Source organism: Polistes dominula, unplaced genomic scaffold, assembly GCF_049000335.1.
Source record: "Polistes dominula isolate Pdom_NZ unplaced genomic scaffold, Pdom_raw_medaka contig_29, whole genome shotgun sequence".
NCBI lineage: Eukaryota > Metazoa > Arthropoda > Insecta > Hymenoptera > Vespidae > Polistes > Polistes dominula.
Genome location: NW_028300865.1, coordinates 691,265 through 715,179, shown reverse-complemented (window position 1 = coordinate 715,179; position 23,915 = coordinate 691,265). Strand labels below are relative to the sequence as shown.

Sequence of the window (23,915 nt, the reverse complement as noted above, 5' to 3'; positions counted from 1 at the left end):
TACCAATAGCGACAAATTTCCTTATCGTAAACTTACCAACACGTTTTCTTGTCGATAATTTACCTACACGTTAACCTGTCGATAACATACCAACAAGTCGGTACTACTTGTATCGATCGAGTAGTTTACTCAATTCCATTCAGATGGCATGATAGCTGCAACATGGCGACGTTTCTTCATGCTTATTCTGTTTAGTATACAGACGTAGTTCAAAGTATTCAGATAGATTCAGTTCTGTTTATAGTGTCGAAAAGTGTTATTATTTAATAATTAATTAACACTATGGGTAATGCTGATACAAAATTGAATTTCCGTAAAGCCGTTGTCCAATTAACCTCTAAAACTCAGGTGACAGCATATAATATCTTTCTCATGAAAAAAAAAAAAAAAAATTCTTATTTGACGTTTCAATATGTCAAGCAATTATGTGACCAATATTGCTTTTTATTTTGATAAATACTTTTATAAATAAAGAGAAGAGAAAAGTACATTTTTATTTAATAACATTTTTATCGTAAGCTAAGCTTTTATTGTTAAATCGTTTAATTTTATCTATCTATCCTTTTTATTTCAAACATATTTTATATTGTAGGTGATCGAAGCATCCAATGACACTTTTTGGGATCAATTTTGGTCTGAAAATGTAACCAATGTGCAAGACATATTTACATTAATTCCAGCTTCTGAAATTCGAATTTTAAGAGAAGAAGCACCATCTAACCTAGCAACGTTATGTTACAAAGCTGTTGAAAAATTGGTTAAAGCTGTTGATAATAGCTGTAGAACGCAAAGAGAACATCAAACAGTTCTTAATTGTTGTCGTTTACTAACAAGATTATTACCATATATATTTGAAGATCCTGATTGGAAAGGATTCTTTTGGTCAAGTTTACCAGGCAAAGAAGATGAAGAAAGTTTACCATTAGCACATTCCCTATTAAATGCATTATGTGTAAGTAAATATCAATGATAAAAATGTCATCTTTAATTTATCATTATTAATCATTAATATTTCGTTTTTTATAGGATTTACTATTTTGTCCAGATTTTACAGTAGCTGCAAATAGAAAATCAGGACCTGTGAGTGAACTACCTTTTAAAATGAAATATTAATTTTTAATTAACTTCAATGAACTTTTGTTTTTGTTAAATAGGACAAAGCAGAAGAATTGCAAACGATAGACAGTTGTGAATATATTTGGGAAGCTGGTGTTGGATTTGCACATTCCCCACCCAGATATTCTATTTTAGATTCAAATAGAACGGAATTATTAAAATTATTGTTGACATGTTTTAGTGAAACTATGTATAATCCTCCAATGGATTTATCAATTACACCAAATAAATGGATTCAACGTTTGACAAGTACTGAAAATAGGTACAATATTTCAAGATTATGTTATTTAAAAGATTTGTTCATTTTAATTGAGAGTTTATATTTATAATAACGTTTGTTTGTTTTTTTTTTTTTTTTTTTTTTTTTTTATAGGCATGCATTACCCATGTTTACATCACTGTTAAATACAGTATGCGCTTATGATCCAGTTGGACTTGGTGTACCTTACAATCATCTTTTATTTACTGATTCATTGGAACCATTAGTAGATGTTGCTTTACAGATTTTAATAGTCACTTTAGATCATGATACGTCTGGTGAAATTCCAACAGAAGAAGGATCACTTGGAGATAATCTTTTTATTAATTATTTAAGTCGTATTCATCGTGACGAAGGTTATTATTATAAATTGATATTTATTATCTTTAAATATTTGATTATTTATTATATCTTATTATCTCTCATTACAGATTTTCAATTTGTGTTAAAAGGAATCACTAGATTATTAAATAATCCATTAATGCAAACTTATTTACCTAATTCAACGAAAAAAGTACATTTTCATCAAGAACTGTTAGTATTCTTTTGGAAGATGTGTGATTATAATAAAAAATTTTTATACTATGTACTTAAAAGTTCAGATGTACTTGAGGTATTAGTTCCAATACTTTATCATCTCAATGATTCACGTGCAGATCAATGTAAATATCAATAACAATTATTAAATGTGTTATATTATTAAATATTGTTAAATATACAGTTGATAATATTTAATATTACAGCACGTGTTGGATTGATGCACATAGGTGTATTTATTTTGCTTCTGTTAAGTGGAGAACGTAACTTCGGAGTACGATTAAATAAACCATATACTGCTACAGTACCAATGGACATTCCAGTATTTACAGGTAGAAAACTTTAATCTACATTTTTGAAAATTACAAAATTAATTATACAAGTTATCACAATTGTTTAATGTGTTTATGTTAAATATTCTTTTATTTAGGCACTCATGCTGATCTACTAGTAACAGTTTTTCATAAAATAATCACAACAGGACATCAAAGATTGCAACCATTGTTTGACTGTCTTCTTACAATTTTAGTCAATGTTTCTCCTTATCTGAAAACTCTTTCAATGGTGGCCAGTACTAAATTGTTACATTTACTTGAAGCATTTAGTACACCATGGTTCTTATTTTCAGCACCTACTAATCATCATTTAGTATTTTTTCTTTTAGAAATTTTTAATAATATAATTCAGGTAATTTTGTTATTATATATATATATTATACAAAATGAATTTTTCTTACGTTTATTATTTTAATAATTCAGTTATTTTGTTTTTTATTATTTCTAGTATCAATTTGATGGAAATAGTAATTTGGTATATACAATAATACGTAAAAGACAAGTGTTTTATGCATTAGCAAATTTACCAAGTGATTGCAACACTATTGCTAAGTCTCTTAGTAAAAGACAACAGCGACATGTACCAACAAGTACATATAATGAAAATACTAGTGAAACTGCAATGGAAGGATCTCATCCTGCTCAACCAGCAGAACCAGGAACTTTAAAAGCTTCTTTATTAGAGACACCAGGTAATACAAAAAACTAGCACGAACATATATCTATAAAAAGCAACAAATGAAAAGTGTCAATACACAAATCTATTTTGAATCATTACAGGTATTGAAAAGATGACAGAAAAAGAATCAGCACATCCATTAAGTCCTTCAGTGAATGTTGATATTGGAAAAACAAATAATCTTTCGAATTCTTTGGATAATACAACTGATACAACAACATTAAATAAACAGAATTCTATAATACCAGTATGAATAATAATTTGTCTATTTTTATATAAATATTTGTACTTATTGATGATATTAATATAAATTATTTTCATATTTAGAAAGGAGGAATCAGAGTAGCTGAGCAAACAAATATATCAAACAATACCAATCAATGGGTTCCTTCTAGTGAATGGGTTTACCAATGGAAAAGTAAACTTCCATTACAAACTATTATGAGATTATTGCAAGTTCTTGTTCCTCAAGTTGAAAAAATATGTATTGACAAGTATGTATTTATTGATATTGATATTTATTTATTTATTTATTAGCACCATATTAAATAACCAATCTTCACTTCAGGGGTTTAACAGATGAGAGTGAAATTTTAAAATTTTTACAACATGGTACATTGGTTGGTCTTTTACCAGTTCCACATCCTATTCTTATTAGAAGATATCAAGCTAATGCTGGAACAACTGCTTGGTTTAGAACTTATATGTGGGGAGTTATATATCTTAGAAATGTTGAACCACCCATTTGGTATGATACAGATGTCAAATTATTTGAAATACAAAGAGTTTAAACATATTAACGCGTGTAAAGATATAAATCAGTTTATAGTAATTAGAAATTTACATTATCATTTACATCAAGTATTTATACTGCAAATATATAGTATAAACAAATCACTGCTATAACTTAAAGTTTATTTATTCAATGCAATTTTAATTTTACATCGTATTATATGAATAATAACGATATATATATATATAAATATATATATGTAAACATTATGATAGATATAAGATTTATTAACAGAAAAATGAGGTGCAAATATTTTCTTAAGAAACAATTGTATCAATCTAGCATTTTGTCTTAAATGTAATTTATTATAATATTCTTTATTATTTACTTGTTTATATACTCATGTGCATTGACAAATACGTTCATTTTATTTGCCTCGTTTATTTAATAACATTGATGCATTATATATTAATAATAAATTAGATATCTTTACATCATATTTTTATGTTCGTCTCTATATTCAATGTTTCATATACTTTATTACTATATATATATATTTATGTATAAATAAGATTAACTATTGCTTTTGTGATGAAAAAGTAAAATACAATGTGAGTGTATGATATATCAATTAAAAATAAAAAATATCAATAAATCATACACATATTATTTACTATTCTTCTGATTTATTTTCAATTTTGTTTTGATCTTCTACATTTGTTGATGTATAATTACATTTTTCCAGTGCTTGTTTATAAGCTTCCTCCTTAGATAATTTGAGCTGTAAGAAAAATGTTATATAACAATTATTATTTTTATATATACTAATATACAACGATTTATATATATGTATATATATTACCTTTATTAAATCATTATATGCATCAAGAAATTTCCTTGTTTGTGATAGATATTTTGTATTTTTTAAATTCGTCATTCCTAGATTTTTACAATCTTTGTGAAATCGTCTATAAAGTTAAAAATATTTCATATTATACAAAAAAATGATAATTTTTAATGAATTTTTTTTGTATCATTGTACAATTTCTTACGCTCGTATAACATCTTCTTTGTAAAAGATTTGTTTTAATTCCACTTTTGGAACACTCCTTTCATAACTGGGTTCATATTTAGGTGGAAATGCTTCATATATCTTATACCACAATGGTTTATCTGATTCAGACATTGCACCTCCACGTATTAATGATGTTACTCTTTAACAATAATAATATTAAACAAATAATTTTATTCTAAATTTTGATATTATTTATAAATATTTTTCAATATTTGGAAATGTACCTTGTAAAAATAGTTCCAACCTTTTCTACTCTTGTTTGAGCCATTATGGTTAATAATTAAATATGTCAATATTTAAAAATTTAATACAATATCCTGTAAATAATAATAAACATAAAGTCACTCTTATATTTAAGAGTATTTTTATGCATGTATGCAACATGCAAGTCTTCTGAGAAAAAGTTAGGTTAAGTCATAAAACATTTCCTTGTATTATATGCGACATAAGGTAACCAATCAGAGAAGCCAGATCGTAGAACATTTCTACCCCTTCTCTCGAGCCCAGCACGCCTCGTACACAACGGAATGTTACGTGTCGGTGTGTCGGGAAACCGAAAGAAGCCGAGGGAAGCCGAGGTTAGCTGCGCGACAGAGGAGAAATAATACCCCCACCACGCGCCGCGGAGAAATACATGGACACAAACACATTTGAACAATGTATAAAACAATGTGGTGGGGGTATTATTTCTCCTCTGTCGCGCAGCTAACCTCGGCTTCCCTCGGCTTCTTTCGGTTTCCCGACACACCGACACGTAACATTCCGTTGTGTGCGAGGCGTGCTGGGCTCGAGAGAAGGGGTAGAAATGTTCTACGATTTGGCTTCACTGTAACCAATAGGAACATAGTTTTTCTTCTATCGTTAAGATTTATAGGTTAATTCAAATCTCTTAGAGAAATTCGAGTTAATATGAACTCGTGTCACATGTAGAAAGAAATTTTTTTTTAAATTAAATTTGTAAGTAAATATAAGATTTTATCAATTTATGGCAAATAATTAAATATAGTATCTTTTCTCTATTATTACAGAATATTTCAACAGTATATTAATTAATTGAAGAAAGATGTCGTATATTGATGAAAAAAAAATATTAGCTATAGGTGATGTATTAAATGATGAAAACAGACCACTTAAGGAAAGATTTCGTGCACTATTTACTTTGAAAAATATTGGAGGTTCAATAGCTATCGAACAAATACGTAAAGGTTTTAAAGATAAATCTGCATTATTAAAACATGAGCTTGCATACTGCCTTGGTCAAATGCAAGATCCTTTAGCAATATCTATTTTAATTGACGTATTAAAAGATGATACACAGGAACCTATGGTTAGACATGAAGCAGGTACATATTTTTATTTATATCTAATTTAATATATATAATTAGTATTTTATTAATACAAACATAACGAGTGTTCTTTAATTTGATTATTTTTGTTGTTGGATAATCAGGTGAAGCATTGGGTGCTATTGGAGATACATCTGTTATACCACTGTTAGATGAATATAGTAAACATCCCATACCTGAAATTGCAGAAACCTGTGAAATAGCTTTAGAACGTCTTAAATGGTTACAATCAAATAATTGTGAAAAAGATGTATTGAAAAGTCCATATATGTCTATTGATCCTACTCCAGCATCAGAAACTACTGATGTTCATAGTCTAAAAGTAACATTACTCGATGAAAGTAAATCATTATTTGATAGATATCGTGCTATGTTTGCTTTAAGAAATTTACGAACACCAGAGAGCATTATTGCTCTTGGTGAAGGTAAAAATATTAAATATTTCATACACTTCACACATCATACAATAAAAATCATTTTATAATATTAAAACTTGTATCTTTGCAGGCTTAAAAGCAGGCAGTGCATTATTTAGACATGAAATTGCATTTGTTCTTGGTCAACTTCAAGAAGAAATTTCTATACCATATTTAAAAGCATCATTGGAAGATACAGAAGAAAATGAAATGGTACGTCATGAATGTGCTGAAGCATTAGGTGCCATTGCTACTCCTGATTGTCTTCAAATTTTAAATCAATATCTTCAAGATAACAAACAGGTTGTCAAAGAAAGTTGTGTTATTGCTTTAGATATGTGCGAGTATGAAAACAGTTTAGAATTTCAATATGCTAATACATTGACCAAAGTTGAAGCATAAAACATGATTGATATTTTATCTTATGGATAAATGTTTTACATTGCAAAAAATAATCCATATTATACATAAATGACAAGTCAAATGTTTGATTTAACATATTTTGTACTTATGTAAATAATGAGGATTGATATTTTAACATTAAATTTTAACATGGACGAGTTAAATGATTCTTTGTGGTACAATATTATGTAAGATGTAATTCTATTTTGTGAGTTAACATCATAAAATATATGATATTTTGAAACCGTGTGATATAATACATAAAGTATTAGTACGTTTAGTATTAATGTAATAAAAATACATAAATGTTGACACTTAAAGCATATATTTCAATTTTAATAGATATTTATTTGAAGTAACAAAAGAACAACATCAAAGGTTATACAAAAATTTGCTACTAAATAATATTATAAATTTATTTTGTTAAATAATTACTACAAATAAATTCTCAATGATAAGTTCTCGTGTGATTTAGCAGAATAAAAAAATCTATAAAATATAATTTCATATGAAAAGATTTGATTATACTATTTTAACATAAAAGCATTCATTCAAATATTAGCTATTTAAATTGAATAAGCAGCAGACTGTCATTGGACTACTCATTGAAGTATTGGTTAAACAAATAACGTTATTAGGAATATTGAAGAACGTTTGTGTTGAAATATGGAAATAGATAGAAGATATCATCTATCTAAAGATGACAAATAATATCTTATAGTGTTCATTTTATTCAATAGTATATTATCCTTAAAGTATAATTACTAAAGGTAATACTATCTAAACATGTTAATTGTTCTATATATTCATTTGTTAAATAGTTCTAATGTAAGGAAAGAACAAAAAAATAATATAGAGAGAGAGAGAGAGAGAGAGAGAGAAGAAAAGATGTAATGCGAAAAAAAATCCTACATAATGAATAAAAGAAAAAGACGACGGTTCCTTGTTGGTGGGAGAATGGTATGAGAACCTTGTGAGGGATAATTTGTGAGAAGGCGGGCGGCCATGGTTGAACGGACCTATGAGACCAGTGAAAGAGTACCGCCTATTTATAACGAAAGAACATTATCTTCTGGTTTAACCATTTTAGAGATCAAGCGAATTGAATGAAAGTACGCCGTCGCGTGGCACGTGATATATCATAGAAAATTATATAAAGACTAGTGAGATACGAATGAAGCGTTTAGTCTGTTGCTATCTCTGATACGGAATAGTTACGTACAAGATCTTCGATCGATTAGATTTACAATCTGCGTTGACAAATTTCAATATCAATTTTTTCAAACGTTTAATTGAATATTCATAATTTGATCAAAAAAAAAAAAAAAATCCTTTGAAGGAAGAAAAATTCATTAAAATTATATTTTATTAAATCAACGGTTTCGAGTCGTCGAAACCACTTTTTTTTTGTTCTTTTTTTTCTTTTTTGATTTCAAACAAAGAGAAAAAACGAAAACTGCCGCTCAAGACGTTTTTTTATAAAAAAAGAAAAATACTGTTACAAATTAAATAGATTAAATAATGGCGTCTTATAAAAATATGTTTGGATTATGGTCGAATGATTCGAAACTTGACGAAAAACTTGGACTTACGGAAGGACAAAAAAAACTTGTACAAAATACTTGGGCTATTATAAAGAAAGATCAAGTTGCATCCGGTGTTGCTGTTATGTTGGCGTAAGTATTTTTTTTCTTCTTCTTCTTTTCTTTTCTTTTCTTTTCTATCTTTATCAATATTTTAACATTATTGTATTATTTCAATATATTTTAATATAATGCACGAGATTTTTAATTAATGATTGATTACAAAATTTGAATTAATTATTATTTTGACATAAAAAAACTTATTGCGACAACGATAATGTACGATAACTGTCAAAACGATAAAAATTACTTGTGAAATGTTATTTAAAAAACAAAATATTATATCATTTGTTTCATTATCACATGTTATTATTATTATTATTATTATTATTATTATTATTATTATTAATAAACGTATAAATAAAGTGTAACACATTACATGGCGCTGATTTGAAACATTTATCGCTTTAACAACGGCGCGCGCGTTAACGAATATATCGATTTTTAACAAGTAGATATCGATCTCAATCGACCCACACGTGCGTTAATTTGATTAAAGTATTACCATTTGAAATTATACGCCGCGGACATGTTTATGATATTTAATTTAAATTATAATATATATAATTATAATATATTAATTTATAATAATATATTAATATATATTGTAATATATATAATTATTAATATTATATTTTACAATATAATATATTATATTAAAAATCAAATAAAAATATAATATTAAAAATTTACAAACTTATTTTTCTTTTTTTTTAATTTCAAATTTAATTTTTTTAATACGTAATATTGTTTAAATTGTAAATAGTTGCGTAATTATTCCAAAAAATCAAAGTTCAAGATCTTATATAAATACTTCTTAACTTTTATCAAGATATTTTCAAGTTATCGTTCAATATTTCGATAAATTTTCTTATCAAAATAATTTACGCGAATTGGACATATGCGTTGTCGTTGTTAACAAGAAGATTAAAATCAATCGATACCAAATACTAAACCTAATTATTTATACTATATATATATATATATATATATAATGATGAATGACATATCCTTAGATAGATCAACACCTGCAATAATCTTTATTCACGATTATGATAATGTATTTTCAATTTAATACGCTGCACGCATATTTTTTTTCTATTATAAATTAATATAATGTATATTAGAATGCTAAGCACGTTTATAATTTTACATGAACGCAAGAAGACTATTTTATCAATGACCGATGACCATCACAATCAACATTACTTTATATTTATTAATACAATCAATCAATGTTATATAATATTAATTTAATAATTCTTATATATCAGAAAATAATAATAATAATAATAATAATTAAATGTAATTAATGAAATATCATAATTAAATGTTACAAATCGTTTTTTAAATGAATTCAATATTATATTTAAAAATGTCATCGATATTTTTCTATGAACATTATAATATTTTCTCTTACAGTTATTTTAAGAAACATCCGGAATATCAGCAAAGTTTTAAACCATTCAAAGATATGCCAATAGATGAATTACCTGGTAATAAAAGATTTCAAGCTCATTGCGCAGGTATAATAGCTACCGTAAGTACCGTAATAGATTCTTTGCAAGATTTTGATCTATTGGTAGCAAACATAGAAATTTTTACCGAAAGACACAGGAAACGTGGTCAAAAACAAAAGGATTTTGAGGTATATATATATATATATTTGTATATACATTGTCTTGTTAATAAGATTTTGATTACAAAATTATTAATTAATAAAAGAAAAATCGTTATGCAATTTTGTGATCACATTTTAAGTAAAGTAACATTTTAATTGTTAAACAGGATTTAAAACCGGTAATGGCGGAAGTTATTCGAGAAGCTATTGGAGACGAGTACACACCAGAAGTGGAGGAAGCATGGTCTAAAACATTGGACGTTTTCTTTGCAACAGTATACGCTAATTTGTCTTAAAAAAGAATTATTTTCTTTTGAAATAACACATTCCTTGCATGCATTTTATGAAAATAACAAATATATATATATATATATATATATATATATATATATATATATATACATATATATATGATTATTTTAAAATTAACATTTATTTTGGGATTTACTTTTGAAAATAAGATGAATAATTATTTGTAAAAAAATCATATTTATTATTAACTTCTTCCTTTATCGATTTTTCTGTCTGTTGTTTGTATCTTTTCAAATATAAAATTACATTATTTTTTTTTTTTTGTATTTCTGATCAGTCATTGATGCCTATAAATTAGATATAATAATCTGTAACATCGATTAATTATAAAAAAAAAAAACAAAAACAATAAAAGATTATTCATCTAATTGTAAGTGTTGAGCTAATAAGATTACTCTATCGCTTATTTTACAGTCTGTTATTTAACTTAAAGTTAAGAAAAAGTCATGAATTTTCATGCAATCGTAAATCATTTCTTTTTTCATCATGTATAAGAAAAATTCGATAAAATAAAATAAAAATAAAAAGAAAAACAATTTCCAAATAAATATTACTTTTCTTGTGCTTATTAAACATTGATTATACAAAGCAGTGTTTTAATACATGCTATTACAAAGCGTTAAATATAACTTGTTTAGTTATTATACACTGCATAATGTTCTGATCATTAAATAATTATTAATGTCATGATTTTACAACAATTTACAAGAGACCAATGTATAAATTGAATATTAAGAGATCATTTTTTTTTGTTTTTTTTTTTGTTTTTTGTTTCTTTAAGAACACATTGAGCGCTTAATAATAGTAAATATCATATCATTACAATCTACATTCATTATTTTTTACATTTTGTTTTGTTTTTTTTTCAATTTATTATTTATAATAATAATAATAAAAAAAAACCCTTAAAAAAGAAAGTCTTAGAATATTTAAAAAATTTCCTGAAATAGATGACAAATAATCCATTACAGAGATAATATTAAGAGAAGACCTTGTTTTTGTTTTTCTTTTACTGTTAGAGAAAATGATCAACTCGTAATAATAATAATAAGAAAAAATTAATTTGAAATCGTTTGCTATTCATCAAATAATCTCAGGAACTTTTCCAACAAATTAATATAATCATATCACAGTGTAACAATCAGACATTCAATTAGATTTTGTATGTAGCAATTGTGTCTGTACAAATCACGTATCACAAAAGTTATGTATTCATCATGTTTCTTTTTTTTTTTTTTTTTTTTTGTTAAACTATATTTGCAAACAGAAATAGTTTGCGAGAGACATTTAATACCACCCATATCTCTTAGATTGTGCACACATATTAATAAAACTAATTTTTTTGTATGCGTCGTTGAGATAAATCATAGCAAACATCAAGTAGATACACTCAACTTGTTAAAGTTCATTTTTCTTCCTAAAAATACCATAATATTTAATGGGGTTTTTTTCCCCTATGTTTATTCATTCAATACCATGGGCAAAAATCATTACTAAACCAGGTTCAATAATCATATCTTCTGGCATATGCGTATTATCGCAATGGAGGACTAAAACAGCCTGCTTTCCAGGCACTCTCTTGCATATGTAATATTCATATTGTCTTCTGGAATTTTGTCTAGTTTCTAAAGAATTTAAACCCGATGGCCATTTTCTTTCATGACAATTTTCCATTAGTTCATCGATTATGTGAGGTGGACAATTATTTTCTGACAATGTTCTTTTCACCATTATCTACAAGTTTATAATAATAATAATAATAATAATATGTTTTAAAATCATTATTATTGAAGAAAAAGTTATTCAAATGTATCCAATGTTAGGATATACAATACCTGCAACGATTCATCAGGAGTTGAGATCATACCACCCCATCTTGTAACTCTGGCACGTGGAAGAGTTGCAGACCATCTTACAACTTCGTCTCTTTCCATTTGATCAGCAATAGCTCTCATTGCTGGATTCGATATTCTTAATGCTCTCATAAAATCTTTTAATAAATGTATTTCTCGCTTATGTTCATTTATTTGAAGTTGTTGTTCACCTAATTCTCGTTTCATATCTGTTAACTTTTGCTGTTGAGACTGAATTAAATTTCTTAATTCTCTTACGCAATTGTGATCTTTCAACTCATCTTTTGGAATGATGAGACTACAACCTTGTTCGCATAACATTGGTCTTTTAGGGTTATATTCGCATTGTTCCAAATGTGATACTAAACTGTCCAACTTGATGCTTACTTGACATCCATACACAATATTATCGCAAGTAATACATAAGCGAGCCAATAAATTTCTAAGAATTCTTGGTACTGTTCTTAGTTGTGCAGAGGTAATTGGAGTACGATCCAAAGGACACGTTGGTTGTCTGTTAATCCATTCATTGATACATGAACGACAGAAGGCATGTTCGCATACAGGAGCCTGCAACATATTCCTCACCTGCCAATCCTCATAAGCTTATAAGACTATTCTGCAAAACTGCAAAACTTCATTGAAAGTAGTATAACAATAAAATAATCATCGTTTAAAATGTATAATTACATTTAACTAAAGGTCACGGATAATTTATCTAAAAAGAAAAAGAAAAAGAGAGAGACAATAATAAAAAAAATAAAGTTGTAACCAAGAAAAAAAAAAAAGGTTATTACTCACAAATGAATGAAACGATTGTGGTAAATGAAATATCATATAAACAATGAAGAACGATTTATTCGATAATACAACAAATCAAATAATAACGTTAAAATGTAAATGAATAAATAATAAATTGTACATAATGTGAAAGCTAGGTTAGTCTTGGCAGTTCGCAATTAGATACATTTAATAAATATATTGATAGAATTTTGTAAGATAAATTTTGACAATACCTGAACGGGATCTTCAAGAACACCGGAACAGATTGGACAAACGAGTTCCTCGTCCACTTCTCCTTGAAAACGGTTCACATCGAACCCCATAACGTGAAACTTTGTGCCTTATATTAATTAACTAAATACAACACCTTTTCCGTTACTTCCTTCGATATTTCGCATAAAACTGGACAAAGATCGATCGGTCCCCTTCGAAGTTTGGTTTCGATGGCACAGATCAACGAGAAAGCTCAAATATACGATATATGTGTATACATATACATGTTCATATGCACATATGTATGCGTTATATGTACCGTTACTTTTGAAGAGGTGAGGAGACACGCTCTACGTTTACAAATATTTTTAACGAAAATTATTTGACAATTAACAGTAATCGCGTTACTATCGAAATGTGAAGAAAGAATTATTGCAATAACACACATACAAGTTATGTATACATAGGACACACACACATCACAAATTGTGAAACTACATACGTGAATCGTACACTTACGTTGTTACTTTTGATATGTAATCTTCAGAATAAGTGCAACAATTTGTCTTTTAAATTTAATTTATTTACGATTAAATCATCGATAATCGAAAACTCATCATACTTTCGTATATCGATTTAATTAAGATTTTTATTTCGCGAGATTAATTTTTGCACACAGTACACTTTTATGTTTATAATTTGTTAATATTCAATTATTTTATATAAATAAATAAGAAATAATGATAAGTTTAACACACAATGACAATTGAATGGATTTAATTTTTATTATTTTATTTCTAACGTAACGTCACCAAATTCATATAAACATTACTTTACTCTTTATTCAAGTAACCTATTTATAATTTTGATTTTAATGTCGATTACGTCGAAGTTATTTCATTTATTATTAATATAAAACTTGTAATTTTTTAATTTGACATTTTATTCAATTAGTTAACTTGATTGAATGAATATATACATGCACATATATATATTCTGAATGTGAATTTATAAGAACAATTTGGGTCACAAAAAATGAAAGCGTTTAGTTCGTGAAAGTGAGGGCGCTGCATTACCAGCAGTTACCTTCAGATTGTTAGTGATATCTATTCATTGACATCTAGTCATATGTCAGTATTAATATTTTGTTAAAGTATTGTAACGTCGTACTATTTATATTACAATGTAATATCTCTTGTTTGGTGTTTTATTAATTGATTAAATATACGCAAGACATTGGATAAGACAAATATTTGATATTTCTTCTTTTATAGTTTTATTAAATTCAAGTAATAATAAAATTGTTCTAATCAAATAAACAAATAAATTATGGCAGCGAATTATTACTTTGCTATTGTTGGTCATGCCGATAATCCATTATTTGAAATAGAGTTTAATAATTCTAGTAAGGATACTAAGGTTTGTTTATTTAACCAATATAAATGTACATTTATATTAAACAATATTTAAAATGATGAACAAAATTAATTGATTTTATTAACATATCATTGTTTAAATAGAAAGAAGATCATACACATTTGAGTCAATTCATAGCTCATGCAGCACTTGATCTTGTCGATGAGCATACATGGAAAACAACAAATATGTATTTCAAAGTTGTAGATAAATTTAATCAATGGTTTGTAAGTGCATTTGTAACAGCAACACATATACGATTTGTTATGGTACATGATAGTAAAAATGAAGATGGAATTAAAAATTTTTTTAATGAAATGTATGAAACGTACATAAAGGTAATAATATGCAACAATTTATGCATTAATAATCCTTTTGATACTACCGATGATGACTATGCATTATCGAATAATTCTAATTATTGTGTTATCCAATCAAATTTTAATTGTATCGAAAGGTTTATAACAAATCATTCATAGAATTATTAAATTGTTGATTATTTGTTTCAGTATTCCATGAATCCATTTTATAGATTAAATACACCTATTAAATCTGTTGGTTTTGAAAAAAAGGCACAGCTATATGGCAGAAAATATTTATCTTCGTAATAAATTTCATTCAAAATAATAATAATAATAATAATCTATATTTTCTTATTTATAAAAATATATTATATTTAAATATTATATACATTTATTTTGTGCTTTAATACTATTTAGGAATCCTTAACACTAGAAACGAATAATAATTCTTTATTTATATTCCATTTCCAAGTCTTGAATCTAAAATTTAGAATAATGTTATACATTATAAATGATTATTTTAATAAGCAAATCATTAATAGCTCACCTAGAATATAAATATAATTATTAATTACCTCTTGGGCTTTCTGCATCTCTTGAGTTAACAAATTATCCAATACTTCTTGAAATCTTTGTTTCTTATTCTCTATATTTGCAATTTCAATTTCTTGCTGTTGCCTTCGTTGGCGCAGTTCTTCTAATTCAGCATGAAGCGTTGCAAGTCTCGTTTGTAATAATGACTCTAAAATAATATATATATATATATTTTTTAGATTATAGAAGATAACATATTTTAAACATAATTAATTACCTTTAGGCATAGAAATAGATGGAGATTCTGAAAAATCGTCACGCATATCAGAAACAATAAATACTGAATGAAACTGTTGTAATTTTGGAACTTTAAATTCTGTTGCGTCTGTCGGTTTTTCTTCATCAGCTTCAGAATTGTTTTCATTTTGGAACATTTCATTACTACTAGCAGACCCGGCCACGCGTTGCTGTGGCTAAGGTTTACGTTACATTATATTGTTGTTAACTATTCAATACAATGAAATTATTATTTACGATTAAAGACAGGAAACAGTTATAGCCGGTATAAAAATCCATTGGAATCGGGATTTGAACCTTAAGTAAAAAAAAATTGGAAAACGATTGATAAAAATTTCAATGCCTGACAATATTGACATACCTTATCCATTGCACCGATAGTAATTTTTGAATGCGCAGAGTAATCAATATCTGATGCATAATTCGAAGCAAGACGAGCAAATGATGCACGTTTTAATGAGAGTTTGGTCCGCTTAATCTGTCGTTCTCGAGCTCGAGCTCGTTCTCGAGCTCGTTCTCGAGCTCGTGCTCTAGCTAAGTTTTGTTCACGTACCGCTCTTGATCTTTCTCTAGTTTGTCGCAGACGTTCTTCACGCTGTTCTTGGGATTCGTGGGCACGATACTCTGCTGTTCTGACTCTTTGAGCCGCATTCCTTGCTGTAATTTGTTCTGCTGACAGTTGAGCTCTTTGAATACGTTTGCGTCGTGCCTCTTTGCTTCGCGCATTAGAGAGGTTAGATTTTTTTGGTGGCATCTGGAAAGTATATACTTTGATTACACACTTCAATCCTGTCATAATGATATAACAATAATATAATTATGTGACTTGATATGATAATACTTACATGTATTTAATTTAATAGAATAGTTTTAACACAATGAAACACTAAAAATTGCAAAACAGAGAATAATTGAATTTCACTGTATTGAGTTTACAATAATGTCAATTTTACTTATTTAGCCAGAGCAACACGTGGCTAATTATGATAGCACCAAATATACGTGGTTATACTAATAAATTGTAAGTTACACAAAACGTTTGTACTGTGACAGCTTGCAACACCTAAAGTGACGTCGAATGGTGGCGCGTCAGTTCCATAGCAAGTTCAGCCAACTTAAGAAAAATACGATTGGCATGACTGTAAAAAAGTTCTACTTCACATGTCTGCATGACACTACGTTGTACAAAACACATAATTTAGTTCCGTGAAAAAACGCATAATATATTTTTTATAATAAATATATATATTTGTAAAATTTAACTCTTCTATATTATTTGTAGTTATTAAGATACCCGATAGTTACAGTACTTTTCCCATGGCGCCATCTATTGGATACTTACTCGATCCAGTTAACGAATTACCTTATACCGCCATCTATTAAAATCTTATCGTACTGAAAGAGATAATCATGACTCTTTGTTAATAAACAAATAATTGCGTTTATAAATTGAGATTTAAAATCTTATCTTTCAAGTTGGATGAAACTGTACACAGAGTGCAAAATTTTAATAAAATCATTTCAGTAGTTTAGAAGTCCATTGCAAACAAACAACGTGACACGTAATTTATATATATTTAAACAATATAAAACTATATTATTTAAATATTATATACATTTGTTTTGTTTTAATACCATTTAGGAATCCTCAACACTAGAAACGAATAATAATTCTTCATTCGAATTCCATTTCCAAGTCTTTAATCTAAAATTTAGAATAAAATTAAACATTATAAATGATTATTTTAATAAGCAAATCATTAGTAGCTCATCTTGAATATAAATATAATTATTAATTACCTCTTGCACTTTCTGCATCTCTTGATTTGACAAATTATCCAATACTTCTTGAAATCTTTGTCTCTTATTAACTATATTTACAATTTCAATTTCTTGCTGTTGCCTTCGTTGGCGCAGTTCTGCCAATTCACCATGAAGCGTTGCAAGTCTCGCTTGTAATAATGAATCTACAATAATAGATATGTTTTTTAGATTAGAGGAGATAACATATTTTAAACATAATTACCTTTAGACACCGAAACAGATGGAGATTCTGAAAAATCGTCACGTATATCAGGAACAATATATTCTGAATGAAACTCTTCTAATTTTGGAACTATAGATTCTGTTGTGTCTGTCGGTTTTTCTTCATCAGCTTCAGAATTGTTTTCATTTTGAAACATTTCGTTACTAGGTTCTAATTTAGGAACTATCAATTCTGTTGTGTCTGTCGGTTTTTCTTCATCAGCTTTAGAATTGTTTTCATATTGAATCATTTCGTTACTAGGTTCTAATTTTGGAACTATCAATTCTGTTGTGTCTGTCGGTTTTTCTTTATCAGCTTCAGAATTGTTTTCATTTTGAAACATTTCGTCACTAGGTTCTAATTTTGGAACTATCAATTCAGTTGTGTCTGTCGGTTTTTCTTCATCAGCTTTAGAATTGTTTTCATTTTGGAACATTTCTTTACTGCTACCAGACCCGGCCACACGTTGCAGAGGCTAAGTTTTACATTACAATATATTTAATACAGTGAAATTATTATTTACGATTAAAGACGTAAACGTTATAACCGATATAAAAATCAACAGGATCGGAATTTGAACGTTTGGTCAACATTTGAAAACGATTGATATCTATCTAAATAAATTGTAAATGCCTGACACTACGACTAACGATTGATATCTAAATAAATTTTCAATGCTTAACAACACTATTGACATACCTTATACATTGTACCAATAGCAAGTTTTATATGCTCAGTGTAATCCATAACTGGTGCATATTCGAAAGCAAAACGAACAAATACTGCACGTTGTAATGAGCGTCTGGACCGCTGTCTCTCTCGTTCTTCTTCTCGTGCTTTATCAATGTTTCGTTTACGTACCGCTTTTGACCTTTCTCTACTTTGTCGCAGACGATCATCACGCTGTTTTTGGGATTCTTGTGCACGACGTTCTGCTGTCCTGAGTCTTTGAAGCGCATTCCTTTCTGTGATTTGTTCTTCTGACAGACGAGCTCTTTCAAGACGAACGCGTCGTGCCTGTTTGGTATGAGCATTATTGAGGTTAGATTTTTTTGGTGGCATCTGAAAAGTATATACTTTGACTACAACACTTCATTCCTGTTATAATGATATAACAATGATATAATTATGTGACATGATACGATAATATTTACATGTATTTAATTTAATAGAATAGTTTTAATAAAGCACTAATAACACAATAAAGCACTAAAAATTGCTAAACCACAAAAATATTTTTATTTCACTATATTACGTTTACGATAATCTCAATTTAACTTATGTAGACTTAGCAACACGTGGCCGATTACGCTAGCACCAAATATATGTGATTATACTTATAAATTGTAAGTTACACAAAACGTTTATACTTTTAACATTGCGTCATCTCTTGGATCAATCCAGTCAACGAATTACCTTATACCGCCATCTGTTAGAATCTTACCAAACTAACAGAGATAATCATGACTCTTTGTTAATTAACGAATAATTCGCAATAAAATAATAATGCGATTATAAATTGTGATATAAACTGTCTATCTTTTAAGTTGGATGAAACTGCACACGATGTGCAAAACTTTATTAAAACCGGTTCAGTAGTTTAGGAGTTCATTGCTAACAAACAACGTGACACGTAATTTATATATATTAGAAAAATAAAAAAATATATTATTTAAATATTATATACATTTGTTTTGCTTTAATACTATTTAAGAATCCTTAACACTAGAAAGGAATAATAATTCTTCATTTATATTTCATTTCCAAGTCTTTAATCTAAAATTTAGAATAAAATTAAACATTATAAATGATTATTTTAATAAGCAAATCATTAATTGCTCATCTAGAATATAAATATAATTATTAATTACCTCTTGCACTTTCTGCATCTCCTGAGTTAACAAATTATCCAATATTTCTTGAAATCTTTGTCTCTTATTATCTATATTTACAATTTCAATTTCTTGCTGCTGCCTTCGTTGGCGCAGTTCTTCTAATTCAGTATAAAGCAATGCATGTCTCGTTTGTAATGAATCTAAAGTAATATATATATTTGTAAGATTATGGGAGATAACATATTTTAAACATAATTACCTTTAGACATAGAAATAGATGGAGATTCTGAAAAATCGTCACGTATATCAGGAACAATATATTCTGAATGAAACTCTTCTAATTTTGGAACTATAGATTCTATTGTGTCTGTCGGTTTTTTTCCATCAGCTTCAGAATTGTTTTCATTTTGGAACATTTATTAAAATAATATACATAATTTTTAGATTATGGAAGATAATATATTTTAAACATAATTTTACCTTTAGACAACGAAACAGATGGAGATTCTGAAAAATCGTCACGAATATCAGGTATAATATATTCTGAATGAAACTGTTCTAATTTTGGAGCTTTCAATTCTGTTGTGTCTGTCGGTTTTTCTCCATTAGCTTTAGAATTGTTTTCATTTTGGAACATTTCTTTATTACAGTCTATTTCAGGATCATATTCAAACTCGAGACGATTAAGTGATACTCGTTTTAATGCTCGATAAACTTGCATTCGCCGTCGATTACGTTCTCTGCGTTCGTTTGTCGCTCGTTGACGTGCCTCTCGTTGTCTTAATGCATTAGCACGAAGACGTTGATTGCGTTGCTCCAAAGTTTCATTTGCACGTGCAAATGCAACTCTTTCTCTTGTTTTTACATTATCCGCCAAGTGTTCTTTAATTTTTCTTTTCAATCGACGATCACGGACCAATTTCGTCCCTCGAGTATGTCGACCAATATTTTTTGCACCTTTAAGAAGACGTGGCATTTTTCTGTAAAAAAAAACAAAAGAAAATACTGTAAAATAGTACACAACGAATATAAGTTGAAACTTATTGAAGATGACATTTTAATTAAGTAACAAGACTGACAAGATTTATTGTACCAAATTTTAGATTTAAAAAAAAAATGTGTAATTTTATTTTATTGCTTTTTTTAAATTTAATATTTCCAAAAAGGAATGATTTTAAATAAAAAAACAATTGAAAAAAATTTGTAAGGAAATCAATTAGATACAAAAATAAGTTCGTAGGTTAAGGGGGTTGATTGTTAATCAACGAACGTGTAAATTTGATAGAAAATTAAATAAAATACTCACTTCAATTCCGCACTAAATTTGCAATATGTATAGTTTTTTTATGCATACTTCCAAACTCTTCAAACACAAGTTAGATCTTAAGGTAATATTTCAATTAGCAGACGATTTTTTGTAACACAATAACAACAACACGCAATTACAAACTATTTTCCTGAACTTAGTCGCAGCACTAACTGTCGGGACAAACTAGAATTATATAATAATGAAATAATACTGCGATCGTAGCGCAGTCTGCCGGATCCAATGTAAAACATTTCAAAATCAACAATTTGTAAATTAAAAATTAATTAAATAAGCAATTTAAATTGGATCGAATTGTAAATCTAAACCATTCTCGAATCCATCTGTAGACACACAGAAAATTTCATTAAAATCGGTCCAGCCGTTTAAGAGGAGTTCAGTGAGATACACACGCACAGAAGAATTATATATATAAAGATATACATTTATTTTGCTTTAATACTATTTAGGAATCCTCAACACACTCGAACGAATAATAATTCTTCATTTATATTCCATTTCTAAGTCTTGAATCTAAAATTTAAAATAATATTATACATTATAAATGTGATTATTTTAAACAAATCATTGGTAGTAGCTCATCTAGAATATAAATATTATGAATAATATAATTATTAATTACCTCTTGCACTTTCTGCATCTCTTGAGTTAACAAATTATCCAATATTTCTTGAAATCTTTGTTTCAGTTTAACATTCTCTATATTTGCAATTTCAATTTCTTGCTGCTGCCTTCGTTGGCGCAGTTCTGCTAATTCAGCATGAAGCGTGGCAAGTCTCGTTTGTAATGAATCTAAAATAATATATATATATATATATATATATTTGTAAGATTATGGGAGATAACATATTTTAAACATAATTACCTTTAGGCATCGAAATAGATGGAGATTCTGAAAAATCGTCAGGAATAATATATTCCGAATGAAACTGTTCTAATTTTGGAACTTTAGATTCTGTTGTGTCTGTCGGTTTTTCTCCGTCAGCTTCAGAATTGTTTTCATTTTGGAACATTTCTTTACTAAACTCTGTTACAAGGCCACAACTCGTAGTTGCATTATTACTCGATCGTTCAGAGTATGCAGCCTGCATGGAATTTGAATCAGTTGCTCTGCTATCACCTGATAATCTACTATTTTCATCAAGTTCCATAACATTTATGTTTGCTTCTTCATCATCATCTTCACTATCACTCACAGGTTCACCAAATATGTCATGTTCAGCTATTAACATAACATAATTATATAATATAATAATATTGATTAAATTGATGATTAAGTTATATACTATTTACTGAATACTTACCGACATCTAAACTTTGTGTTGTGTTACCATTATTATTATCCCTTCTAGATTTAACAGTTCCAGATGATGATACTTTACTTGGCTTAGATTGGTCCTCATCTTCGCATATCACTTCCCATTTAACATTGACTGCTTCATTATCAACTCTTAATAATCTTTTTACCTCTTTCTCTATTTCTGGTGCTTCTACATATTTTTTCTTTAAAGTTTTTCTGAATCTTCTACGTCTTACATTTTTTGTTGGTGGTGTTATACCATGCGGCCATAAAAACTTCTTATCAACCTTATTAGGATCTTTTTTCTTTTGTCTCATAGGTGATTCTTCATCTGTAGTAGTATGATCATCCTCTTCTTTGCATAATAATATCTATTTATAATAACAATAATATTAATATATTATTTATTCATTTTATTTTCTCTTAATATTATTATATTACCTGACATATGTCTGCTGTTTTATAAAAACTTTTATTATCGATGGTTTTTAAAGATTCTACAATAGTAGGCAGATCAACCATCTAAAACATGAAAAAAATTATTTTTTTGTCAAGAGTTATTAGAAGAGAAAAAAAACACATATGTCATTATTTTTTAAATAATAATTAAAAGAAATAATAAATACCTTGGCATGCAGTAACCAATGATCTAATCTTACTTCGCCATATCGCATATCAGGTTCTAATTTAATACTAAGTCTATCTTTTAAGGAAGCTCCACTTCTCAATGTTTCTCTTAAGACTTTCGCTGATTCCTAATAAATTATTAAATAATGTAATATATATATTGTATACAATTTGTGTAAAGAATTTACAATTAGTAAATAAAAATATTTTAAGGTTAGAAATTAGAATAAAACATACCGGTGGTAATCTCATGATAAATTGACATTCTAAATCTGCTGGTTCTACACGATTTTTATTATCAGGAGGTGGGTGTCGATTCATTTTTTGTTTTTAATTATAATATAAAATTCAATTAATCTAAACTATACACTCGAAGCATATAATTGTAACTAAGTTTAATGCAGTGATGCCAAGCGTTGTATTTCTTCCACGCATGCGCACTATCTAGTCCTCAGTAACGTGTATACTTCACTTGAATATGGGGTTTCATTGACCCTCGTGACAATTGAAATATTGTAAACTAAAAAGGGCATCTTACGCGTACCTACTGTTACACATAGATACGTCTATGGAAACAAATGCTATCTAGCTTTGACATTGCTGCGCATGAGCATACGCATGCGCACGAAGGCTCCCACGTGAGAGGAAATCTCACGTCCTGGCATCACTGGTTTAATGATAGTTTTCATTTTTTTCTAAGTGATAGAGGGCGTTGGTGTCATACTTAAATATGGTGGGGAGAAATTGTTGAGTACATGTTTGCAGTCTTGCAGGATATTTTGAAACATATGTAAAATAAGAAAATATATAAATAAAAAAAGAATAGAATTATAATTATGGAGTTCACATTTTATACATGCCTAGTATAATATATAAAAGTGTTTCTATGATTCATGGTCTAATAATTGGCAAGCAGAATAACACAAGT

At 27.9% G+C, this 23,915-nt stretch overlaps 9 protein-coding genes across 13 annotated transcripts; 4 read left to right on the top strand and 5 right to left on the bottom strand.

Moving 5' to 3' along the window:
* Positions 1-147: 147 nt before the first annotated feature.
* On the top strand, positions 148-4,158 carry LOC107068412 (protein HID1). Its single transcript, XM_015324753.2, has 12 exons — positions 148-348; positions 593-952; positions 1,027-1,080; positions 1,155-1,378; positions 1,490-1,731; positions 1,807-2,037; positions 2,119-2,244; positions 2,343-2,599; positions 2,696-2,939; positions 3,028-3,173; positions 3,254-3,420; positions 3,495-4,158. Exons 1-12 carry the CDS (start codon positions 283-285, stop codon positions 3,715-3,717), a joined length of 2,340 nt encoding a protein of 779 aa, XP_015180239.1. The 5' UTR covers positions 148-282; the 3' UTR covers positions 3,718-4,158.
* A 167-nt stretch (positions 4,159-4,325) lies between these two features.
* On the bottom strand, positions 4,326-5,220 carry mRpS23 (mitochondrial ribosomal protein S23). The gene is made up of 4 exons (XM_015324717.2): positions 4,959-5,220; positions 4,712-4,873; positions 4,522-4,627; positions 4,326-4,440 (listed from the first exon to the last, which is right to left on the bottom strand). The coding sequence occupies exons 1-4, from the start codon at positions 5,000-5,002 to the stop codon at positions 4,333-4,335; spliced, it is 420 nt and encodes a 139-aa protein (XP_015180203.1). The 5' UTR covers positions 5,003-5,220; the 3' UTR covers positions 4,326-4,332.
* A 316-nt stretch (positions 5,221-5,536) lies between these two features.
* Positions 5,537-8,259, top strand: nero (deoxyhypusine hydroxylase nero). Its single transcript, XM_015324714.2, has 4 exons — positions 5,537-5,691; positions 5,763-6,077; positions 6,185-6,505; positions 6,588-8,259. Exons 2-4 carry the CDS (start codon positions 5,798-5,800, stop codon positions 6,896-6,898), a joined length of 912 nt encoding a protein of 303 aa, XP_015180200.2. The 5' UTR covers positions 5,537-5,691; positions 5,763-5,797; the 3' UTR covers positions 6,899-8,259.
* Positions 8,094-11,022, top strand: Glob1 (globin 1). Of its 2 annotated transcripts, none has more exons than XM_089170536.1 (3): positions 8,094-8,574; positions 9,964-10,081; positions 10,330-11,022. In XM_089170536.1, exons 1-3 carry the CDS (start codon positions 8,420-8,422, stop codon positions 10,456-10,458), a joined length of 402 nt encoding a protein of 133 aa, XP_089026662.1. In that variant the 5' UTR covers positions 8,094-8,419; the 3' UTR covers positions 10,459-11,022. The 2 variants fall into 2 exon arrangements, with proteins under 2 accessions (XP_089026662.1, XP_015180201.1); XM_015324715.2 differs by having other exon boundaries at positions 8,102-8,574; positions 9,964-10,189.
* A 672-nt stretch (positions 11,023-11,694) lies between these two features.
* elgi (E3 ubiquitin-protein ligase NRDP1 elgi) lies at positions 11,695-14,144 on the bottom strand. Of its 3 annotated transcripts, none has more exons than XM_015324712.2 (3): positions 13,344-14,144; positions 12,310-12,954; positions 11,695-12,208 (listed from the first exon to the last, which is right to left on the bottom strand). In XM_015324712.2, exons 2-3 carry the CDS (start codon positions 12,904-12,906, stop codon positions 11,939-11,941), a joined length of 867 nt encoding a protein of 288 aa, XP_015180198.1. In that variant the 5' UTR covers positions 12,907-12,954; positions 13,344-14,144; the 3' UTR covers positions 11,695-11,938. The 3 variants fall into 3 exon arrangements, with proteins under 3 accessions (XP_015180198.1, XP_015180195.1, XP_015180196.1); XM_015324709.2 differs by having other exon boundaries at positions 12,310-12,915; XM_015324710.2 differs by having other exon boundaries at positions 12,310-12,897.
* Positions 14,145-14,461: 317 nt separating this feature from the next.
* Trs20 (trafficking protein particle complex subunit 2) lies at positions 14,462-15,425 on the top strand. Its single transcript, XM_015324716.2, has 3 exons — positions 14,462-14,742; positions 14,844-15,077; positions 15,249-15,425. The coding sequence occupies exons 1-3, from the start codon at positions 14,653-14,655 to the stop codon at positions 15,345-15,347; spliced, it is 423 nt and encodes a 140-aa protein (XP_015180202.1). The 5' UTR covers positions 14,462-14,652; the 3' UTR covers positions 15,348-15,425.
* Positions 15,388-16,957, bottom strand: LOC107068339 (uncharacterized). Its single transcript, XM_015324620.2, has 5 exons — positions 16,718-16,957; positions 16,234-16,626; positions 15,853-16,048; positions 15,617-15,783; positions 15,388-15,521 (listed from the first exon to the last, which is right to left on the bottom strand). The coding sequence occupies exons 2-5, from the start codon at positions 16,624-16,626 to the stop codon at positions 15,492-15,494; spliced, it is 786 nt and encodes a 261-aa protein (XP_015180106.2). The 5' UTR covers positions 16,718-16,957; the 3' UTR covers positions 15,388-15,491.
* Positions 16,958-17,428: 471 nt separating this feature from the next.
* Positions 17,429-21,180, bottom strand: LOC107068337 (TATA-box binding protein associated factor 7). Its single transcript, XM_015324616.2, has 8 exons — positions 21,040-21,180; positions 20,214-20,713; positions 19,993-20,121; positions 19,770-19,933; positions 18,598-18,960; positions 17,899-18,373; positions 17,673-17,839; positions 17,429-17,577 (listed from the first exon to the last, which is right to left on the bottom strand). The coding sequence occupies exons 2-8, from the start codon at positions 20,707-20,709 to the stop codon at positions 17,548-17,550; spliced, it is 1,824 nt and encodes a 607-aa protein (XP_015180102.2). The 5' UTR covers positions 20,710-20,713; positions 21,040-21,180; the 3' UTR covers positions 17,429-17,547.
* On the bottom strand, positions 21,040-23,405 carry LOC149033741 (transcription initiation factor TFIID subunit 7-like). 2 transcript variants are annotated; one of them, XR_016175983.1, is made up of 8 exons: positions 23,225-23,405; positions 22,987-23,115; positions 22,802-22,882; positions 22,365-22,731; positions 21,926-22,282; positions 21,683-21,852; positions 21,457-21,573; positions 21,040-21,383 (listed from the first exon to the last, which is right to left on the bottom strand). XR_016175983.1 is itself a non-coding variant. In XM_015324618.2 (7 exons), the coding sequence occupies exons 1-7, from the start codon at positions 23,306-23,308 to the stop codon at positions 21,544-21,546; spliced, it is 1,218 nt and encodes a 405-aa protein (XP_015180104.1). In that variant the 5' UTR covers positions 23,309-23,405; the 3' UTR covers positions 21,040-21,543. The 2 variants fall into 2 exon arrangements, 1 of the variants encoding a protein (XP_015180104.1); XM_015324618.2 differs by having other exon boundaries at positions 21,040-21,573.
* Between the last annotated feature and the right edge of the window lie 510 nt (positions 23,406-23,915).